The 19,965-nt window shown below is 39.5% G+C and overlaps 1 protein-coding gene across 5 annotated transcripts in view; it reads right to left on the bottom strand.

Annotated features, from left to right (window-relative positions):
- AMN1 (antagonist of mitotic exit network 1 homolog) overlaps positions 1 to 19,752 on the bottom strand; it is an 85,456-nt gene extending 65,704 nt beyond the window's left edge. Inside the window, exons 1-2 of one of the 5 annotated variants that reach the window (XM_005206834.5) lie at positions 19,624 to 19,752; positions 16,452 to 16,515 (exon numbers count right to left, since the gene is read on the bottom strand). Coding sequence is in view for 1 of the 5 variants with exons in the window: in NM_001075858.2 (NP_001069326.2) it covers positions 19,624 to 19,661 (38 nt within the window). In the remaining 4 variants the exon portion in view is untranslated. Of the gene's footprint in view, positions 1 to 16,451; positions 16,516 to 16,748 lie in introns of all 5 variants that reach the window. The other 4 variants (XM_024991810.2, XM_059886476.1, XM_005206836.5 and 1 more) reach the window with 4 other exon arrangements.
- Between the last annotated feature and the right edge of the window lie 213 nt (positions 19,753 to 19,965).

Below are 19,965 nucleotides of genomic sequence, written 5' to 3'. Positions count from 1 at the left end.
TCCATGGCACCTCTCCCAGTGATGGACATTCCAATTCTCTTTTACCAGAATGAATTTTGCAATGACCATCATCACATATGTCTCTCGGTTTGGGCTCTTTCTATCCCTTTCCAAAATTTTAAAACAGTTTCCTGTTCCCTTGTTCTTAGCTACTCCCTAATTCGACTCTCTCTCTGCTCCCAGCATAGTTCCAAAACCTTCAATAACTTCCCACTGCTACATAAATTAAACACTCATTTCATTCTCATGGCCAACATTCTGCTCCTAATTACCTGGTTTTATGTCTTACTATTCCACTATTGTATTTTCCAGCCAGACAGAAATACTATGTTCTGTCTTCTCACATATTTCTAACTTCCCTGTTTGTCAGACTTTGTTCTTTTTACTTCCTCTTGAATGTACTTCCATTTGTTAATCCCTCTTTTTGTCATTACTCCACCTATATTATAGTTATTTATATACTTGTGCTAGTCCCATAAGACTATACCTCTTTCATGCTAGTTATTTCCAACTATCATTGGCATAGTGGTTAATATGCCACATGTGTTTTTAAATGTATGCTTAACTGAATCTGTTGCTATTCAGTCATTTAGTTGTCTCTGATTCTTTGCAACCCCCTGGACTGCAGCACACCAGGCTTCCCTCTCCTTCACTATCTCCACTGAATACTTAGGGTTGATTTCCTTTAAGAGTGACTGGTTTGATGACCTTGTCAAAGGCACTCTCAAGGGTCTTCCCCAGCACCACAGTTCTAAAGCATCAATTCTCTGGTGCTCAGCCTTCTTTATGGTCCAACTCTCACATCCATATATGAACATGGGAAAAGAAAGTACAGTCTGTCACTGCTTCCACTGTTTTCCCATCTATCTGCCATGAAGTAACGTGACTGGGGGCTTCCCTGGTGGCTCAGCAGTAAAGAATCCACTTGCAATGCAGGAGCTGCAAGAGATGTGAGTTCGATCCTTGGCTGGGTTCAATCCCCTGGAGGAGGGTACAGCAACCTACTCCAGTATTCTTGCCTGGAGAATCTGGTGGACAAAAGACCCTGATAAGCTACAGTCCATAGGGTCACAAAGAGTCAGACATGACTGAAGTGACTTAGCTGTATGCACAATGGGACTGGATGCCATGATCTTAGTTTTTTGAATGTTGAGTTTTAAGCCACCTTTACTCTCCTCTTTCACCTTCATCAAGAGATTCTTTAGTTCTTCACTTTCTGCCATTAGAGTGGTGTCATCTGCATATCTGAGGTTATTGATATTTCTTCCTGCAATTGTGATTCCAGCTTGTGCTTCATCCAGCTTGGCATTTCAATGATGTACTCTCCACATCAGTTAAATGAGCACAGTGACTACAGCCTTGACATACTCATTTGCCAATTTTGAAACAGTCTGTTGTTCCATGTCCAGTTCTAGCTGTTGCTTCTTGTCCTGCATACAAGTTTCTTGGAGGCAGGTAAGGTGGTCTGGTATTTCTATCTCTTTAAGAATTTTCCACAGTTTGTTGTGATCCACAGAGTCAAAGGTTTTGGTGTAGTCAGTGAAGCAGAAGTAAATGTTTTTCTGGAACGCTCTTGCTTTTTCTATGATCCAACAGATGTTTGGCAATTTGATCTCTGGTTCCTCTGCCTTTTCTAAATATAACTTGTATATCTGGAAGTTCTCAGTTCACATGCTGTTGAAGCCTAGTTTGAAGGATTTTGAGCATTACCTTGCTAGCATGTGAAATGAGCGTTAATTGTGGCGTAATTTGAACATTCTTTGGCATCACCTTTCTTTAAGATTGGAATGAAAACTGACCTATTCCAGTCCTGTGGTGACTGATTTGTTCTCAAATTTGCTGACATATTGAGTGCAGCACTTTCACAGCATCATCTTTTAGGAATTGAAATATCTCAGCTGGAATTCCATCATCCTCACTAGCTTTGTTTGTAGTAATGCTTCCTAAAGTCCACTTGACTTCACCACACACTCCAGATGTTTGGCTGTAGGTAGTGACCACACCATTGTGGTTATCCATGTAATTAAGACCTTTTTTGTATAGTTCTTCTATGTATTCTTGCACCTCTTCTTAATCTTTTCTGCTTCTGTGAGGTCACTGCTGTTTCTCTCCTTTATTGTGCCCATCTTTGCATGAAAGGTTCCCTTTGTATCTCTGATTTTCTTGAAGAGATCTCTAGTCTTTCCCATTCTAGTGTTTTCCTCTATTTCTTTGCATTCACTGTTCACTTAAGAAGGCTTTCTTATCTATCCATGCTATTCTCTGAAACTCTGCATTCAGTTGGGTATATCTCCCTTTTTCCTTTGTCTTTCACTTCTCTTCTTTTCTCAGCTATTTCTAAGGCCTCCTCAGACAACCACTTTGCCTTCTTGCATTTCTTTTTTGGTGGGGGGTGGTTCTGGTAGCCACCTTTTGTACAATGTTAGGAACCTCCATCCATTGTTCTTCAGGCACTCTGTCTATCATATCTAATCCCTTGAATCTGTTAGTCACTTCCACTGTATAATCTTAAGGGATTTATTTAGGTCATACCTGAATGGTCTAGTGGTTTTCCCTACTTTCTTCAATTAAGTCTGAATTTTGCAATAACGAGTTCATGATTTGATCCATAGTCAGCTCCTGGTCTTGTTTTTGCTAACTGTATAGAGCTTCTCCATCTTTGACTACAAAAAATATAATCAATCTGATTTTGGTATTGATCATCTGGTGACCATCTACACATTGGCCATGTGTAGAGTCATCTCTTGTGTTGTTGGAAGAGGGTGCTTATCTGAATACTCCTAAAAATAAGAAACGATGGGTACAGAGAGATGGAAGACTTGAATCTGCCCACAGAGGTTCAGAGGATCAGTTGCATGGAACCCTCAAGGAACCTTAGAATAGAGTTCAGAACTAAGAGATAGGAATTAAGCCACATCTTAGGAAAAAAAGGTCAGGCCTTAGGTAACAAAGCCCTTGTTACACTGCTTTCCATGGTAGGTATGAAATAAGATTAATACCTAATATAAATGAATACTTACTATGTGCCAACCACTATTTCATGTTATTTACATGTACTGGCTTTTAATCTTCATAGTAGTTCAATAAGGCAGGTAATATTACCACGATTTTTCATTTACAGATGAGAAAACTGAAATTCAGACGAGTTATATCATTTGCATAAGACTGTATTACTAGTAAATGTTAAATGTATAGAACCCAGGTAGTCTGTTTTCCTAACTTCTACTCTTAACCTACTGTGTCTTTCAGTTCAGTTCAGTTCAGTCAATAAGTTGTATCCAACTATTAACTATTATTAACTATTAACGACCCCGTAGACTGCAGGCTTCCCCATCCTTCACCAACTCCTGGAGCTTGCTCAAACTCACGTCCATTGAGTCGGTGATGCCATCCAATCATCTCATCCTCTCTCGTCCTGCCTTTAATCTTTCTGAGCATCAGGGTCCTTTCCAATGAAGGCTCATTGTTCTCTGCATCAAGTGGCCAAAGTATTGGAGCTTCAGCTTCAGCACCAGTCCTTCCAATGAATATTCAGGCCTGATTTCCTTTAGGATTGACTGGTTTGATCTCTTTGTTGTCCAAGGGACTCTCAAGAGTCTTCTCCAACACCACAGTTCAAAAGCATCAATTCTTCAGCGCTCAGATTTCTTTATAGTCCACCTTTCACATCCATACATGACTACTGGAAAAATCATAGTTTAGAGTACACTGACCTTTGTCAGTAAAGGAATGTCTCCACTTTTTAATATGCTGTCTAGATTGGTCATAGCTTTTCTTCCAAGGAGCAAGCGTCTTTTCATTTCATGGCTGCAATCACCATCTGCAGTGATTTTGGAGCCCAAGACAAAAAAGTCTGTCATCGTTTCATTGTTTCCCTCTCTATTAGCCATAAAGTGATAGGACCAGATGCCATGATCTTAGTTTTCTGAATGTTGAGTTTTAAGCCAGCTTTTTCACTCTCCTCTTTCACTTTCATCAAAAGGCTTTTAAGTTCCTCTTCGCTTTCTGCCATAACGGTTATATCATCTGCATATCTGAGGTTATTGATATTTCTCCCAACAATCCTGATTTTAGCTTGTGTTTCATCCAGTCCAGCATTTCACGTGATACACTCTGCACAGAAGTTAAATAAGCAAAGTAAAAATATACAGTCTTGACGTACTCCTTTCCCAACTGAAAAGAGTCTAATTGTTGCTTCTTAACCTGAATACAGATTTCTCAGGAGGCAGATAAGGTGGTCTGATATTCCTATCACTTGAAGAATTTTCCACAGTTTGCTGTGATCCACACAGTCAAAGGCTTTAGTGTAGTCAGTGAAGCAGAAGTAGATGTTCTAGAATTCTCTTGCTTTTTCTATGATGCAATGGATGTTGGCAATTTGCTCTCTGGTTCCTCTGACTTTCCTAAATCCAGCTTGAACATCGGGAAGTTCTCAGTTCACATACTGCTGAAGCCTAGCATGGAGAATCTTGAGCATTACTTAGCTAATGTGTGAGATGAGTGCAATTGTGCAGTAGTTTGAACATTCTTTGGCATTGCCTTCCTTTGGGATTAGAATGAAAACTGACCTTTTCCAGTCCTATGGCCATTGCTGAGTTATCCATATTTGCTTGCATATTAAGTACAGCACTTTCACAGCATCATCTTCTAGGATTTGAAATAGTTCAGTTGGAATTTCATCACCTCCACTAGCTTTGTTTGTAGTAATGCTTCCTAAGGCCCTCTTGACTTGCACTCCAGGATGTCTGGCTCTAGGTTAGCGACCACACCATCGTGGTTATCTGGGTCATGAAGATCTTTTTTTGTATAGTTCTTCTGTGTATTTTTGCCACTTCTTTTTAATATGTTCTGCTTCTGTTAAGTCCTTGCTCTTTCTCTCCTTTATTGAGCCCATCTTTGCATGAAATGTTCCCTTGGTATCTCTAATTTTCTTGAAGAGATCTCTAGTCTTTCTCATTCTATTGTTTTCCTCTATTTCTTCGTATTGATCACTTAAGAAGGATTTCTTAATCTCCTTGCTATTCTTTGAAATTCTGCATTCAGATGGATATATCTTTCCTCTTATTCTTTGTCTTTCGATTCTCTTCTTTTCCCAGCTATTTGTAAGGCCTTCTCAGACAACCATTTTGCCTTTTTGCATTTCTTTTTCTTAGGGATGATTTTGATCATAGCCTCTCGTACAAGGTTACAAACCTCCGTCCATAGTTCTTTAGACACTCTATCTACCAGATCTAATCTCTTGAATCTATTTGCCGCTTCCACATATAATTATAATTGTATAAACTGGGCATTGTTTTCACTTTGCCTCAGCCTCTTCATTCTTTCTGGAGCTATTTCTCCACTCTTCTCCAGTAGAATATTGGGCAGCTACTGACCTGGGGAGCTCATCTTTCCATGTCATATCTTTTTGCCTTTTCATACTGTTCATGGGGTTCTCAAGGCAAGAATACTGAAGTAATTTGCCATTCCCTTCTCCAGTGGACCACGTCTTGTCAGAATTCTCCCCCATGACCCATCCATCTTGGGTGGCCCTACACATCATGGCTCAGTTTCACTGAGTTAGACAGGACTATGATCCAAGTGATCAGTTTGGTTAGTTTTCTGTAATTGTGGTTTCCATTCTGTCTGCCCTCTGAAGGATAAAGATAAGAGGCTTGTGAAGCTTCCTGATAGGAGGGCCTGGCTGTGGGGGAATGTAGGTCTTGCTCTGATGGGCTATGCTCAATAAATCTTTAATCCAATTTTCTGTTGATGGGTGGGGCTGTGTTTCCTCCCTGTAGTTTGGTCTTAGGCCAAACTATGGTATGGGGATGGTGACCTTCAAGAGGGCTTATGCCAGGACTGTTGTATTTAGTGCTCCTTACCCCATGACTGGCCACTGTCAATCCATGTCTCCCCCAGAGACTCCTGGACACTCACAGGCAAGTTTGGTTCAGTCTCTATTTGGGTCACTGCTCCTTTCTTCTGGGTCCTGGTGCACACTAGGTTTTGTTTGTGTCCTCCAAGAGTGTTGCCCCAGTCCTGTGGAAGTTCTGTAATCATATCCCACTGGCCTTCAAAGTCAAATTCCCTGGGGGTTCTCAGTCCCTTTACTGGATCCCCAGGTTGGGAAATTTGTGGCCCTAGAACTTTTGCAACAGTGTGAGAAATTCTTTGGTATAACTGTTCTCCTGTTTGTGGGTTAACCGCTCAGTGGTTCTATGGTGGGGCTCACACGCCACCCCTCCCAGGTCTGCTGCAGCCAGAGACCCTGTCCTCGCAGCAGGCCACTGCTGATCCATGCCCCCACAAGAGACAAACACTCAAAGGCAGATCTGGCTCAGTCTTTTGTGGGGTCCCTGGGTCCTGGTGCAAATAATGTTTTGTTTGAGCCCTCCGAGCTCTCTGGTGGGTATGGGGTTTGATTCAAAACATGATTTCGCCCCTCCTACTGTCTTGTTGGGGCTTCTCCTTTGCCCTTGGACATGCACTATCTTTTTTTGTTGGGATCCAACATTCTCCTGTCAATGGTTGTTCAGCTATTGGTTGCAACTTTGGAGTTCTCATAGGAGAAGATGAGTGCATGTCCTTTTACTCCGCCATCTTTCTGGTAACTTTTGCTTATCAAGTTCTTTGCTTTCCTTGAATTTGACTGTAGCTGTTTTGACTTGTGGATTTATTTGTACTGGTTTTGTCTTACTCCTGGCTTGTTTTCACTTTCGTGAAGCCTGAGGCTGATGCCATGGACGACGGCTGAGGCGTTGGTGGGTGGAGGAGACCTCTGCTGCCTCCATGGGCCTTGGGAAACCTCTGAAGTGTCCCAAGAACCCTTTGATGTGCCATGGCTGCTCGGCTTTCTCAGATGCCGAACCACTCTGTCTTTACTGACAGAAAAGATATTCTGTTCGGATAAAGTATAAAAACTATGCCAAGAACTAAACCAAGATACTTTATTCAGGACTCTATGCAAGTCTGAGTCTGCATAAAGGAGAATCAATAGATTTTTCTTTTATGAAAAGTGACTGTGGACTGAGGGCCAGAAGTTTATAAGATATAACATAAATGTCAAATCTTACTCTTTTAGAAGGCATTTGGTAGATTAAAGCAATTGTTCTTCTCAGTCTTAACTTTTTTTGTGGCAATATTAATAGACTGAAAGCTCCTGGAGATAAACAATTTCCTTTATAACTGCAATTTCCAGCACAATTTCTGGTGCGAAATAATTAATAACAATAACTAGCATTTAGTAGTATATATTACTTGCTGCTGCTACTGCTGCTTAAGTTGCTTCAGTCGTGTCCGACTCTGTGCGACCCCATAGATGGCAGCCCACTGGGCTCCCCCGTCCAGGCAAGAACAGTGGAGTGGATTGCCATTTCCTTCTCCAATGCATGAAAGTGAAAAGTGAAAGTGAAGTCACTCAGTTGTGTCCGACTCTTAGCGACCCCATGGACTGCAGCCTACCAGGCTCCTCTGCCCATGGGATTTTCCAGGCAAGTGTACTGGAGTGGGGTGCCATCGCCTTCTCCGATATATTACTTGCTAGTGTTAAAATAAAATGGAAATTAAGCTTGAAAATCATCCAAGAAAACAAAACCAGTTAGGCTATATAAGTGAAACTCTAGATTATTTCATGAACTTAAGCAAAAGTTAACTTAGACTATTTCTTATATATGCTTCTGATAACAATAGGCAAAACTTAAATCATCTTCCAAAATAGTATAAGATAAACATTTTTAACCAAATTCCTGTCATCTGTAAACTTCCACTGTAATAGACCATCATTGAAAATGTTCAATGACTTCCTCATTCTCACTTTATAAATCATCCTTTAACTACATAACTCTGAACTTCTAACCACTTTCAGTTTGAAGTCTCTGTTCATGAGTAGCTTCTTCCTCATTCAAAAAAATATTCATAACAAGCAAATCTCTCTTTATTTTCTTTTGACAGTTTTTGGTGTCAGAAGTGGGACCTATAGACAACCCCTGATTAGTCAAGAGCCTGGTGAGTAAACAAGTGCCAGTACTAATAGAGTTCACTGTGCTCACTATTTTCTCACTGACCATGGGGTTTCATGGTAAATCTTTCTTGGATCCAAGCATCACTCCCTTTTGTGTTGAGCTCTCCAATTTTACTAAGAATTGTTACTGAAACTTTTTGGTAAGTACCCAACTCTATTCAAAAAGTAGGGGGTTGGGAGGAGTAATCCCCTGGTTTCAGAACAGCTGTTCAAAACAGGACCCCTCAGAGTTAAGATGTCCTAGAGAATCTATGGTGAAGATGGGTTCTACCTGGTCCAAATCACAGGCCAAGATCTTGAGACTTTTTGAAAAAATGGGTGAACTTTATGAAGGATAACTGAATTTGCAGTAGCCACTTTGGGGAATCTTTAATTTAGATATGATAGTCCACCTTAGTGACACCCTTAAAAAAAGAATATCCCAAACTTCCCAGAGACAATGGTAGGCAAAAACTTCTAAAAGACAAAATGACACCAAAAATATCTTCCCTAAAAGAATTCTTATAGCACACAGACAGAAAAATTTTGGTAAAACAAACTCTGGCCATAAGCAGGTAACCTTAATTTATTCCATCTGTCAGAAACAATTTGGATTCAGCTATTTTATTTTTTTTTAAGCTTTATATTATTGTACCTGATGCATGGCTAAATTTTTTAAATGAAAGTTATATGATCTCTGTGTCTATTTATGCCTATAGATACATGTATACACAAATTCATGTATGTTATGTGAAAGTTTTTAAAGAGCTCTATTTAATCTACTTAAAGCAAAATAAGCATTCACATAAATTATAGAGACTGACCCACATGTTTTTCAAGTTTGTATTATCTGGAATAAACTTTTCTAAATAAAAGCCAACTTAAATGTGTCGGTTTAATAAAACAGGTTTGTCCTCAGGGTTGTCAATATTAAATATAATGTAAATACACAACCATTTCTACCCAGGTTTAATAGTCAAAGAAGTTTGTGCTATTTCTATGCTACAAAATTTGTCAGCAAGAAAAACAATATAAGATGATTATTAGCTGTTTAATGGTAAGGCCAAGCATATTTATTAAAAACAAGTAGATTAAATAGATGTAAGATAAAAGTTTATACTAAGTTAAATTAAATGATGGATATTCATTACCTATCATAGCTTTTCTAGACTGCTTCTAAATATGATAATATACTGAAACATTAATTTTTACCTACTTTTGGCTTTTTAATTTTTACAATTGTTTATTTATTTATTTTTTTTTTACATTTGTGATTTTAGTAGTATTAAAATTTTTTAAATGTTTTTTTTTTAAAATTAATTTTATTCTATTCTCAAACTTTACATAATTGTATTAGTTCTGCCAAACATCAAAATGAATCCACCACGGGTATACATGTGTTCCCCATCCTGAACCCCCCTCCCTCCTCCCTCCCCACACCATCCCTCTGGGTCGTCCCAGTGCACCAGCCCCAAGCATCCAGTATCGTGCATTGAACCTGGACTGGCATCTCGTTTCATACATGATATTTTACATGTTTCAATGCCATTATCCCAAATCTTCCCACCCTCTCCCTCTCCCACAGAGTCCATAAGACTGTTCTATACGTCAGTGTCTCTTTTGCTGTCTCGTATACAGGGTTATCGTTACCATCCTTCTAAATTCCATATATATGCGTTAGTATACTGTATTGGTGTTTTTCCTTCTGGCTTACTTCACTCTGTATAATAGGCTCCAGTTTCATCCACCTCATTAGAACTGATTCAAATGTATTCTTTTTAATGGCTGAGTAATACTCCATTGTGTATATGTACCATAGCTTTCTTATCCATTCATCTGCTGATGGACATCTAGGTTGCTTCCATGTCCTGGCTATTATAAATAGTGCTGCGATGAACATTGGGGTACACGTGTCTCTTTCCCTTCTGGTTTCCTCAGTGTGTATGCCCAGCAGTGGGATTGCTGGATCATAAGGCAGTTCTATATTTATTATTATTATTTTTAGTTATGTTGGATCTTAGTTGCAATACTTGGGATCTTGCTTGTGGCACAACGGCTCTTCATTGCAGTGTGAGGGCTTCTCTCTAGTTGTGGTGTGCGGGCTCAATAGTTGTGGCGTGCAGGATTAATTGCCCTGCAGCATGTGGAATCTTAGTTTTCCAACCAGGGATTGAACTCGAGTCCCCTGAATTGGGAGGCAGATTCTTAACCACTGGACAACTGGAGAAGTCCCTACTGAGATTGAGTAATAAACACGCCTCTTGCAGATTAAAAAAATTACACTATAGAAAATATGAACAGGCCAGTTATGAATTTGAATTAAACTGAATCAGTAATTTAAAAATCTCCCAACAAACAAAACTTCAGGACCAGATGGCTTTATAAGTGAATTCTACCAAAAATTTAGGAAAAAAGTTAACACCTGTTCCAAATAAATCAAAAAAAATTGAAGACCAAGGAACACTTCCAAACTTATTCTGTGAGTGAATATCATCAATCTGATACCCAAACCAGACAAAAATATCACAAAAAAGAAAATTACAGGCCAACATCACTGATGAACATAAATGTGAAAATCCTCATCAAACTATTAGCAAGCTGAATTCAATAGTACATTAAAAGAGTCATCAGGGATGGGATGAATCAGTCTCATCCTTGAATAGTTCAATATCCACAAAGAAATCAATGTGTTATACCACATTAACATATTGTAGAAAAATATCATCATCTCAATAAATGTAGAAAAACTTTTGACAAAATTTAACATCTAGTTATGGTAAAAACTCTCAACAAAGTTGGTATAGAAGTAATGTACCGTAACATAATAAAGGCCATATATGACAAGCCCACATCTAACATCATATTCAACAGTGAAAAGTTGAAGGCATTTCTTTTAAGATAAGGAACAAGACAAGGATACCACTCTTACCAAGTCTATTCAATGTAGTATTTTAAGTCCGAGCCACAGCAATCAGAAAAGAAAAAGAAATAAAAGGAATCGACATAAGAAAGGAAGAATTAAAACCATCACTGTTTGCAGATGACATGATACTACACATAGAAAATCCCAAAGCCACCAATCTAAAAAACCATATTTGATCAGTGAATTCAGTAAACTTGCAAGATACAATGTACAGAAATCTGTTGCGTTTCTGTATATTAACAATGAACTATCAGACAGAGGAATTAAAAAAAAAACACTCCCATGTTCAACTACATCAAAAAGAATAAAATACCTAGGAATAAATATAACTAAGGAGGTAAAAGATCTGTACTTAGAAAACTATAAAGCACTGATGAAAGAAACTGAGGATGATACAAATAGATGAAAAGATACACTGTGTTCATGAACTGAAAGAATTAATATTGTTGCAATGATCATACTACTCAAGGCCATCTACAGATTCTATGCAATTCCTATCAAAACACCACTGGCATTTTTCAGAGAACTAGAAAAAATAATCTGATAATCTGTATGGAAACACAAAAGACCCCTCAACAGCCAAAACAATCTTGAGTAAGAAGGACACAGATGGAAGTATCATGCTTCCTGATTTCACACTGTACTACAAAGCTACAGAAATCAAAACAGTATTGTACTGGCACAAAAACAGACACATTAGGTTAAATGAAGCAGAACAGAAAGTCCAGAAATACACATTTTGGTCAGTTAAACTATGACACAGGGTCAAGAATATACAATGAGGAAAAGACTGTCTCTTCAATAAACATTGCTGGGAAAATTGAACAGTTACATTTAAAGAAATAAAAGTAGAACATTTTCTCATACCATATATAAAAATAAACTCAAACGGGGTTAAAGACTTCAATGAAAGGCCTGAAACCATTAAAAATCCTAGAATAAAACATAGGTAGTTAAGCTCTCTGACATTGGTCCTACCAATACTTGTAGGGTTATTTCTCCTCAGGCAAGGGAAACAAAAGCAAACATAAACAAATGAGACTAAATTAAACTAAAAAGGTTTTGCAGAGTGAAGGAAATTATCAACAGAACAAAAGGCCACCTAGTGAATTTAAAGATATTTGCAAATAATATTTCTGATAAGGGTTTAATATCCAAAATATACAAAGAATTCATACATTTCAACATTAAAAAACAAACAACTTAAAAAATGAGCAGAGGACTGGAATAGATACATTTCCAAAGAAGACACACAGATGGCCAAGAGGCACCTGAAGAGATGATCATTTAACTCATCATCAAGGAAATACGAATCAAAACCACGAGATATCAACTCACACCTGTTAGAATGGACATTATCAAAAAAAGAAGTAACAAGTGCTGATAAGGATGTGAAGAAAAGGGAAGCCATGTGCACTGCTGGTGAGAATGTAAATTGGTGCAGCCACTATAGAAAACAGTATGGAGATTCCTCAAAATAGAACCACCATATGATCCAGCAATTCCACTCCTAAGTATTTATCTTTAGAAAACAAAAACTAATTTAAAAAGATAAATACTACACTACGTTCAATGCAGCATTACTTATAATAAAGATATGGATGCAACTTAAGCACCCACCAAGAGCTGAATGGATAAAAATGTGATATATATTGCAAAATGGAATATTACTCAGCCATTAAAAAGAATGAAATATAGCCATTTGCGACAATATGAATGGGCCTAGAAGGCATGATGGTTAAGTGAGATAAGTCAGACAAAGACAAATACTACGTAATTTCACTTATATGTGAAATCTAAAAAACAAAACTGAACATAACAAAACAGATATAGCTATAGATTTAGAGAACAAATAGATGGCTGCCAGAGGGGAGGGGATGGGGTGAGGAAAAAATAGATGAGGGGGATTAAGAGGTACAAACTTCTGGTTGAAAAATAAATGAGTCATGGGTATGAAATACACAGTGTATAGAATATAATCAATAACTATAAAATATCTTTATATGGTGAGATATTATAACTAGATTTATTGCAGTTATTACTTTGAAATGTGTAGAAATACTGAATCACTATTTTGTGTAACAGGAACTAATATAGTGTTGTAGGACAATTATGGAGAAGGCAATGGCACCCCACTCCAGTACTTCTGCCTGGAAAATCCCATGAATGGAGGAGCCTCGTGGGCTGCAGCTCATGGGGTCGCTAAGAGTCGGATAGGACTGAGCAACTTCACTTTCACTTTCCACTTTCACGCATTGGAGAAGGAAATGGCAACCCACTCCAGTGTTCTTGCCTGGAGAATCCCAGGGACGGGGGAGCATGGTGGGCTGCCATCTATGGGGTCGCACAGAGTCAGACACGACTGAAGTGACTTAGCAGCAGCAGCAGCAGGACAATTATACTTTTAAAACAAAAAACAAATTTATAGAAAGATATCAGATTTGTAATCACCAGAAGCAGGGGGAATTGGATGAAGGCATTAATCTTTAAGTTATAGGACTTATAGTTATAGGACAAATAGGTGCTAGGGATGGAATGCACAACACAGCAAATACAATTAACACTGTATGTCACATATAAAAGTTGTTATGAGAATAATTCCTAAGAGTTCTCATCATGAGAAAAATCTTTTTTCTCTATTTTGTATCTATATAAGATGACAGATGTTCACTGAACTTACTATATATGTCAGTCAAGTCATTATGCAATATATTTCAAACTTACACAGTGCTGCATGTCAATTATTTCTCAATGAAACTGTGAGAAAAAGTTGTACTGTAAAAAAACATGTCTCTAAAAATATGTTTTGTAATTATGTATTCATGAATTTGCTAATCTACTACAGGATGCTGCTATATGACAGTTCAACAACTGCATGCTTCTGAGTTTCCACTGGAAAATAAATGTTAATAAAAGTTAAATTTAATAATCAATATATAAAAATAAACACTAGAAACAAAAATGAAAGAAAACAACTTTGTATACAAGGTATGAGAAATGGGATGTATTTCTATATGAAAGTGAAAGTCTATCAGTTGTGTCCAATTCTTTGAGACCCCACTGGTGGTGGCCTGCCAGGCTCCTCTGTCCATGGAATTCTCCAGGCCAGAAAACTGGAGTGGGTAGCTGCTTCCTTCTCCAGGGGATCTTCCTGACCAAGGAATCAAACTCAGGTCACCTGCCCTGCAGGCGGAATCTTTACCAATGGAGCCACCAGGGAAGCCCCAAAATACTGGAGTGGGTAGCCTATCCCTTCTCCATTCACAGAGGGTTACTCTTAATTCTTAAGAGTTCTTAATTCTTAAGAATTCTTAATTCTTACTCTTAATTCTTCTCATAAAGCATTTACAATCAATTATAGGCCGGAACAACAGAATGGTTCCAAATGGGAAAAGGAGTATGTCAAGGCTGTATATTGTCACCCTGCTTATTTAACTTATATGCAGAGTACATCATGAGAAACGCTGGGCTGGATGAAGCACAAGCTGGAATCAAGATTGCCAGGAGAAATATCAATAACCTCAGATATGCAGATGACACCACCCTTATGGCAGAAAGTGAAGAGGAACTAAAAAGCCTCTTGATGAAGGTGAAAGAGGAGAGTGAAAAAGTTGGCTTAAAGCTCAACATTCAGTAAACTAAGATCATGGCATCTGGTCCCATCACTTCATGGCAGATAGATGGGGAAACAGTGGAAACAGTGTCAGACTTTATCTTTTTGGGCTCCAAAATCACTGCAGATGGTGACTGCAGCCATGAAATTAAAAGACGCTTACTCCTTGGAAGGAAAGTTATGACCAACCTAGATAGCATATTCAAAAGCAGAGACATTTCTTTGCCAACAAAAGTTCGTCTAGTCAAGGCTATGGTTTTTCCTGTGGTCATGTATGGATATGAGGGTTGGACTGTGAAGAAAGCTTAGCGCTGAAGCTGAAGCTCCAATACTTTGGCCACCTGATGCAAAGAGCCAACTCATTGGAAAAGACCCTGATGCTGGGAAAGATTGAAGGTGGGAGGAGAAGGGGACGACAGAGAATGAGATGGCTGGATGGCATCACCGACTCGATGGACATGAGTTTGGGTAAACTGTGGGAGTTGGTGGTGGACGGGGAGGCCTGGCGTGCTGCAGTTCATGGGGTCGCAAAGAGTCGGGTGCGAATGAACTGAACTGATACGCCAGAATGCTTTGTCTTTGTGTAGATTCACAGAATGGGACCCTGACAAGTACTCTAGAATGTAGCTTTCTGATAATTTTAAGATCACACCGGTAAACTAAGAATTTCTAGAACTCTAATGGAGAAACTGCTTAATTCATAAAACTGGTAACCCAAGATTAGGGAAAATAAAGATTAATTCCAAGAGCCCAAATGAACTGATGAAAATAACTAACTTTTATGACTTTTCTTGAAACATTGTTGGTTCTTTAATGCTTGTTTTCCAGATTTAAAATCTTTTTTTCCCTCTCCTTCTAAGTTATCTAAATCTACAACAATTTGGTATACTTTTGTAAACAAAAATGAAACATTTTTTTCTCCTTATCTGATTCATTCAGAATTAAAACAAATTTTAAAAACCATGTTATTGACTATTCCTATTTTCATGGCAATAGATATTTGCATAAATTCAATTAGAATTTGTTTTCCCTGTAATAGGACATAACTGTAATAGGACATAACTGCTAAGTACTTGGCTTGGCTTCTTAGCATAAAGAGGCTTTTAAAGATGTAACCTGAGTTTCCTTGTTAAGTCAGTTTTAAGTATCTAAAGTTGACTTAAAAAAAAAAAAAATATATATATATATATATTTGTTTGTTTGTTTGTTTTTGGCTGTGATGGGTCTTAGTTGTCACACAAGGGATCTTTTGTTGGCACGAGGGATCTTTTGTTGCCACACAGGCTCCAGAGATAGCGGGCTCCAAAGTTGTGGTACATAGGGGCTTATTTGCCCTAGGGCCTGTGGGATCTTAGTTCCTGACCAGGGATCGGATTTGGGTCCACAGTATTGGAAGGTGGATTCTTAACCACTGGACCACCAGAGAAATCCCTAAAGTTGACTCTATAGAGTCAATAAAGGACCTTGAATATTACCAAAGCTTTGATTGGAATATCATATTCGAGAATGCACATAAAATCTATTCTTGCTGTACTTATGTAAATAACAAGTCAAATTTAAAGAGACTAGACTTATTTTACAAATTACTTACTATGATTATCTTTGGTAAAAATGACTATAGAGAGAAAAATTATGTTTAAACAGAAAACTTTGACATACCCATAATCAAATTCTAGTCCTGCTTATTTTCTTGGGTTTTTGTTTCTAACTGTAAACTGGACTGGATCCTGAACTCTTATGGTTTTCTCTAACATCTGGCTACAACTCTTCAAACTAATATTTTCAATTTTCTCCCACCCTTTTGACTTGAAATTAAAACTAAAACTGTTCTTTTCCTCAAACACTACAAGATAAAGCTATAGGTCTTGATATAGACTTCAGAGAATTCACCACAATGGATCATGTATAGACAAAAAATCAACCTTCATACTTACTTCTTCTATGTAGGCCACTCAGACCTCAGCAGAACACCTGATGACATCATCACTGACATTCAAACTGCAAACCAGGAAAATCTATCAGTTTAAAACTGCCATCTTCATTCCACCATCTAAAAATCTAAGCTCAGCTCCAAAAATTTTCTTGACTGGCTGCTCTCTAGACTCAGTAACTGCATTTATACTTTGTTCCAACTAATCTTTAATCTTTGCCTTTCTTTTGTTTCCATAGTAATACTTATTAAATAACTGATTGCTTATACCATATAGAAGATTACTTACATGGAAGCTTACCTATCACACCACCTCCTAAAATAAGGCATCTTCATGTTAATCCCATCCAAAGTAACCATGACATAGTTCAGTACTATAAGACACTAATATAATACTGAAAGGCTTATTTCCACCAGGTCCATAAAGCTTTCTGTGGTCTGCTTCTAAAACAAGACAATGCCTCATATATTAAAACCTAGAGACTCAGTTTATTGGAAAAGACACCAACAAAAAACTGCACTTAAATCTCACTAGGAGAGACTTTATCCTCTGAAAAACTATAATCACAGTAAGAATCTAGAAATTCTTTAGCCAGAGTTATTTTAGACAACTGCATAGCCTTAGACACCCTAACTACCCAAGATGGAGGTGCATGTACTATTGTAAGAGAGCAAGATGAGCACAGCCCTTAGCAGGCAGCCATTGCTGTGCCTCACTACTCTGTACTCTGTTACTAGGCAACAGGTCTTGGTCAGTCATTGCTCAGTGCCCCAGTAGGCCCTGCCCACAAGTAACTGTCAATGAAGGGCCGTTAGGGAAGTGATTTACCCAAGGGTCATTGGTGTGGTGGTCATTAGGTGGAAAGTGAAGTAAGAGGCAGATTTAGGCCTTCTCCTGGAGGCCCTCCAGCTCACTCAGCCTTGGGCCAGCAGGTGAGCTGGAGCACCCAGGTAACACACTAAGAACTGTGTTCTTCTATAGGGCTCCAGAGCCCTTACTAAGGCCCTCCACTAGCCTTGGCCCAGGCCTTGAACCTGGTCTCCCCATCTGGGTGGTTTGAGGAGACTGAGGGCCAGTTGGGTTGAGTGCCTGGCTCCCTCAGAGATGACATCTGGGCAGGATGTGGGAACCTGGCCCTGAGAGATCTGCCAACTGAGATCTGCCTCCTATTAGCCAGAACTGGGCTCTTGGAGGGTGAAAGTTGTGCTTTGGGACCTTGCCCTTTCTTGTCAAGACACAGAATAACATTCATTTGGTAGAGATTTACAGGAATGTTGTTACCTGATCACAACCTGACCTCAAGAGCAAAGGATCTTACACAAGAAGTTTGTAACAACTAACCACGCCACTCCCTCACCTTTTACTTTTAAAGGAGCTTGCTGAAAGCTTTCAGTAACTTTGGGGTTCTTAGAGCATGAACCACCCATCTCCTTGTATGAATCTGTAATAAATCTCTGTTTCAAACTCTAATGTTTTATTATTGATGCGCCTCACTGGGCACACGGACTTGTGATTCGTTAACAGCATAACTGGTTAAAAAAAAAGTTTCTATGCTAATATACCAAAAAGATCTGAAAGACTAGATGCCAATCTTTCATCAAATAGGCAACACTTCTGAAATATGGGTTCAATCCCTGGATCAGGAAGATCTCCTGAAAAAGGATATGCCAACCCACTCCAGTATTCTTGTCTGGAGAATCCCATGTACAGTGGACCCTGGCAGGCTATAGTCCATAGGGTCGCAAAGAGTCAGACATGACTTAGGTGACTTAACACACACACACTTCTCTTGATTATTTAGTTGGAAATCTCTGCTCTGGAGAATCCTTTTCAATACTTGGCTGTTATTCTCCTGATAGTCATCATCTTAGCCTCCTTAATGCATTGTATCCTCTCTAGAGTTCTAAATGTCTTCAGTGGCTACTCACACATCAAATGTTATCCATTAGTGTTAGACAACTGGAAGAACACAAAGATCCTACTGCCAGTGTCCACGGTGACTATGCAACTACCAGTAAGGGCAATTACAAAACCATCCATCCCAATGCCTACATTGAAGGAGTAGTGAGAGTAACACTATATTGGTTCACTCTCAGCTTGCTGAGAGAATGACTGAAAGTTGGGGATTTTTTAAAATAAAATAGAGACCAGGCTTGAAAAATCCCTCAGAGTGACCAAACTAGTTAAGTCACATAAGCAAAACCAAATCTAGTTTATATCATGAACATAAGTGAAACTTATTTCTTATAAATGCCTCTGACAATCAACTTAAATCATCTTCTTAAAATAGCCTAATCACTTTTAACCAATCTCCTACCATCTGTAAACTCCTAATGTCATAAACCATTGCAAAGGTTAACGAACTTCCTTATGCTCACTTTATAAGCCATCCTATAATGACATGCTTATAAAATATTCATATCAAGTTAAGCTCTCTGAAATTTCTTTTAATACTAGGCAGTTACAGGCCATAGCGTTACAGGGAGGAGTAAATTTAACATACTTAGAAGACTGCCTAGTATTAAAAGAAATTTCAGAGAGCTTAACTTGATACGAATATTTTACAGGCATAGAAAATCCCCACGGACAGAGGAGCCTGGCTGGCTACAGTCCATGTGGTCGTAGAGTCAGACACGACTGAGCGACTAAGCACATAACGCCATGAGATAGGTAACTGTTATTATACTAACTTTGTAAGGTTAAGCTACTCTCCATAGTCATACAGCTGGAGAATGGTAGACCCGGGAGCTGAACCCAGCAAGCGCAATCAGGGATTTAAGCGCTGTGTCAAAGAATCAATAATTATCCCCATTACAGTAACTGGGTGTAACTCTGCTGAAGGCTTTTGAGAGCCCCGTCCAGTGTTTTGTTTTATTTTACTAAGGCTTTTAGCTCCTGCCAGAGACAGGCCACTGCCAGGAATCGCCTGGGCGAGGAGCTGTCAAGGCTGAGTTCGGACACCTATCGGGGGACAGAGGGGCAAGCCTGCCGGGCAGCCCACTTGGCACGATTTTTCTCAGCCAGGATAGGAAAAATCACGGACCCAGGAGCAGAAACAGCCTGTGGACCTCCTCGATGGGAGGCAGGAAGGGGGCGGGGATGGGTGCCGTGATGGGTGGCGGGCGCGGGCTGTGCCGGGGCGGGGCGAGAGGAAGGCGGGCCGGGGCGAACTCACAGATCCAGCAGCTGACTGACCCGCTGGGGGCTGGGCATCGCGGCCGCCCTTCGGAGCTTCTTCCGCGGTCCCGAGGCCGCGGAGATTCAGCCAGAGACCGTCTGTCAACTCCCGCCTCCAGCGCAACGCGTAGTCCCTCGTGACGTCACCCGCCTCTTCCGGTGACCAGGCGCCGGCGCTCTCGCCACTACAGAGGGAGAGCGTAGCCCCCTCGGGGCGGAACCCTGGATGCTGCGTCCGAGAGACAGTGTGATAAACTAGAGGGAAATCTTGGGCTCTGAGAAGGACTGCGTGAGCTGTCATTCTGCAGTCCCGCCGGCGCGGCTCCGGCGGTTTCCCTCG

This window comes from Bos taurus, chromosome 5 (genome assembly GCF_002263795.3).
Source record: "Bos taurus isolate L1 Dominette 01449 registration number 42190680 breed Hereford chromosome 5, ARS-UCD2.0, whole genome shotgun sequence".
NCBI classification, from domain to species: Eukaryota; Metazoa; Chordata; class Mammalia; order Artiodactyla; family Bovidae; genus Bos; species Bos taurus.
The sequence above is the reverse complement of the archived record's forward strand: the minus strand, read 5'-3'. Positions and strand labels throughout refer to the sequence as shown.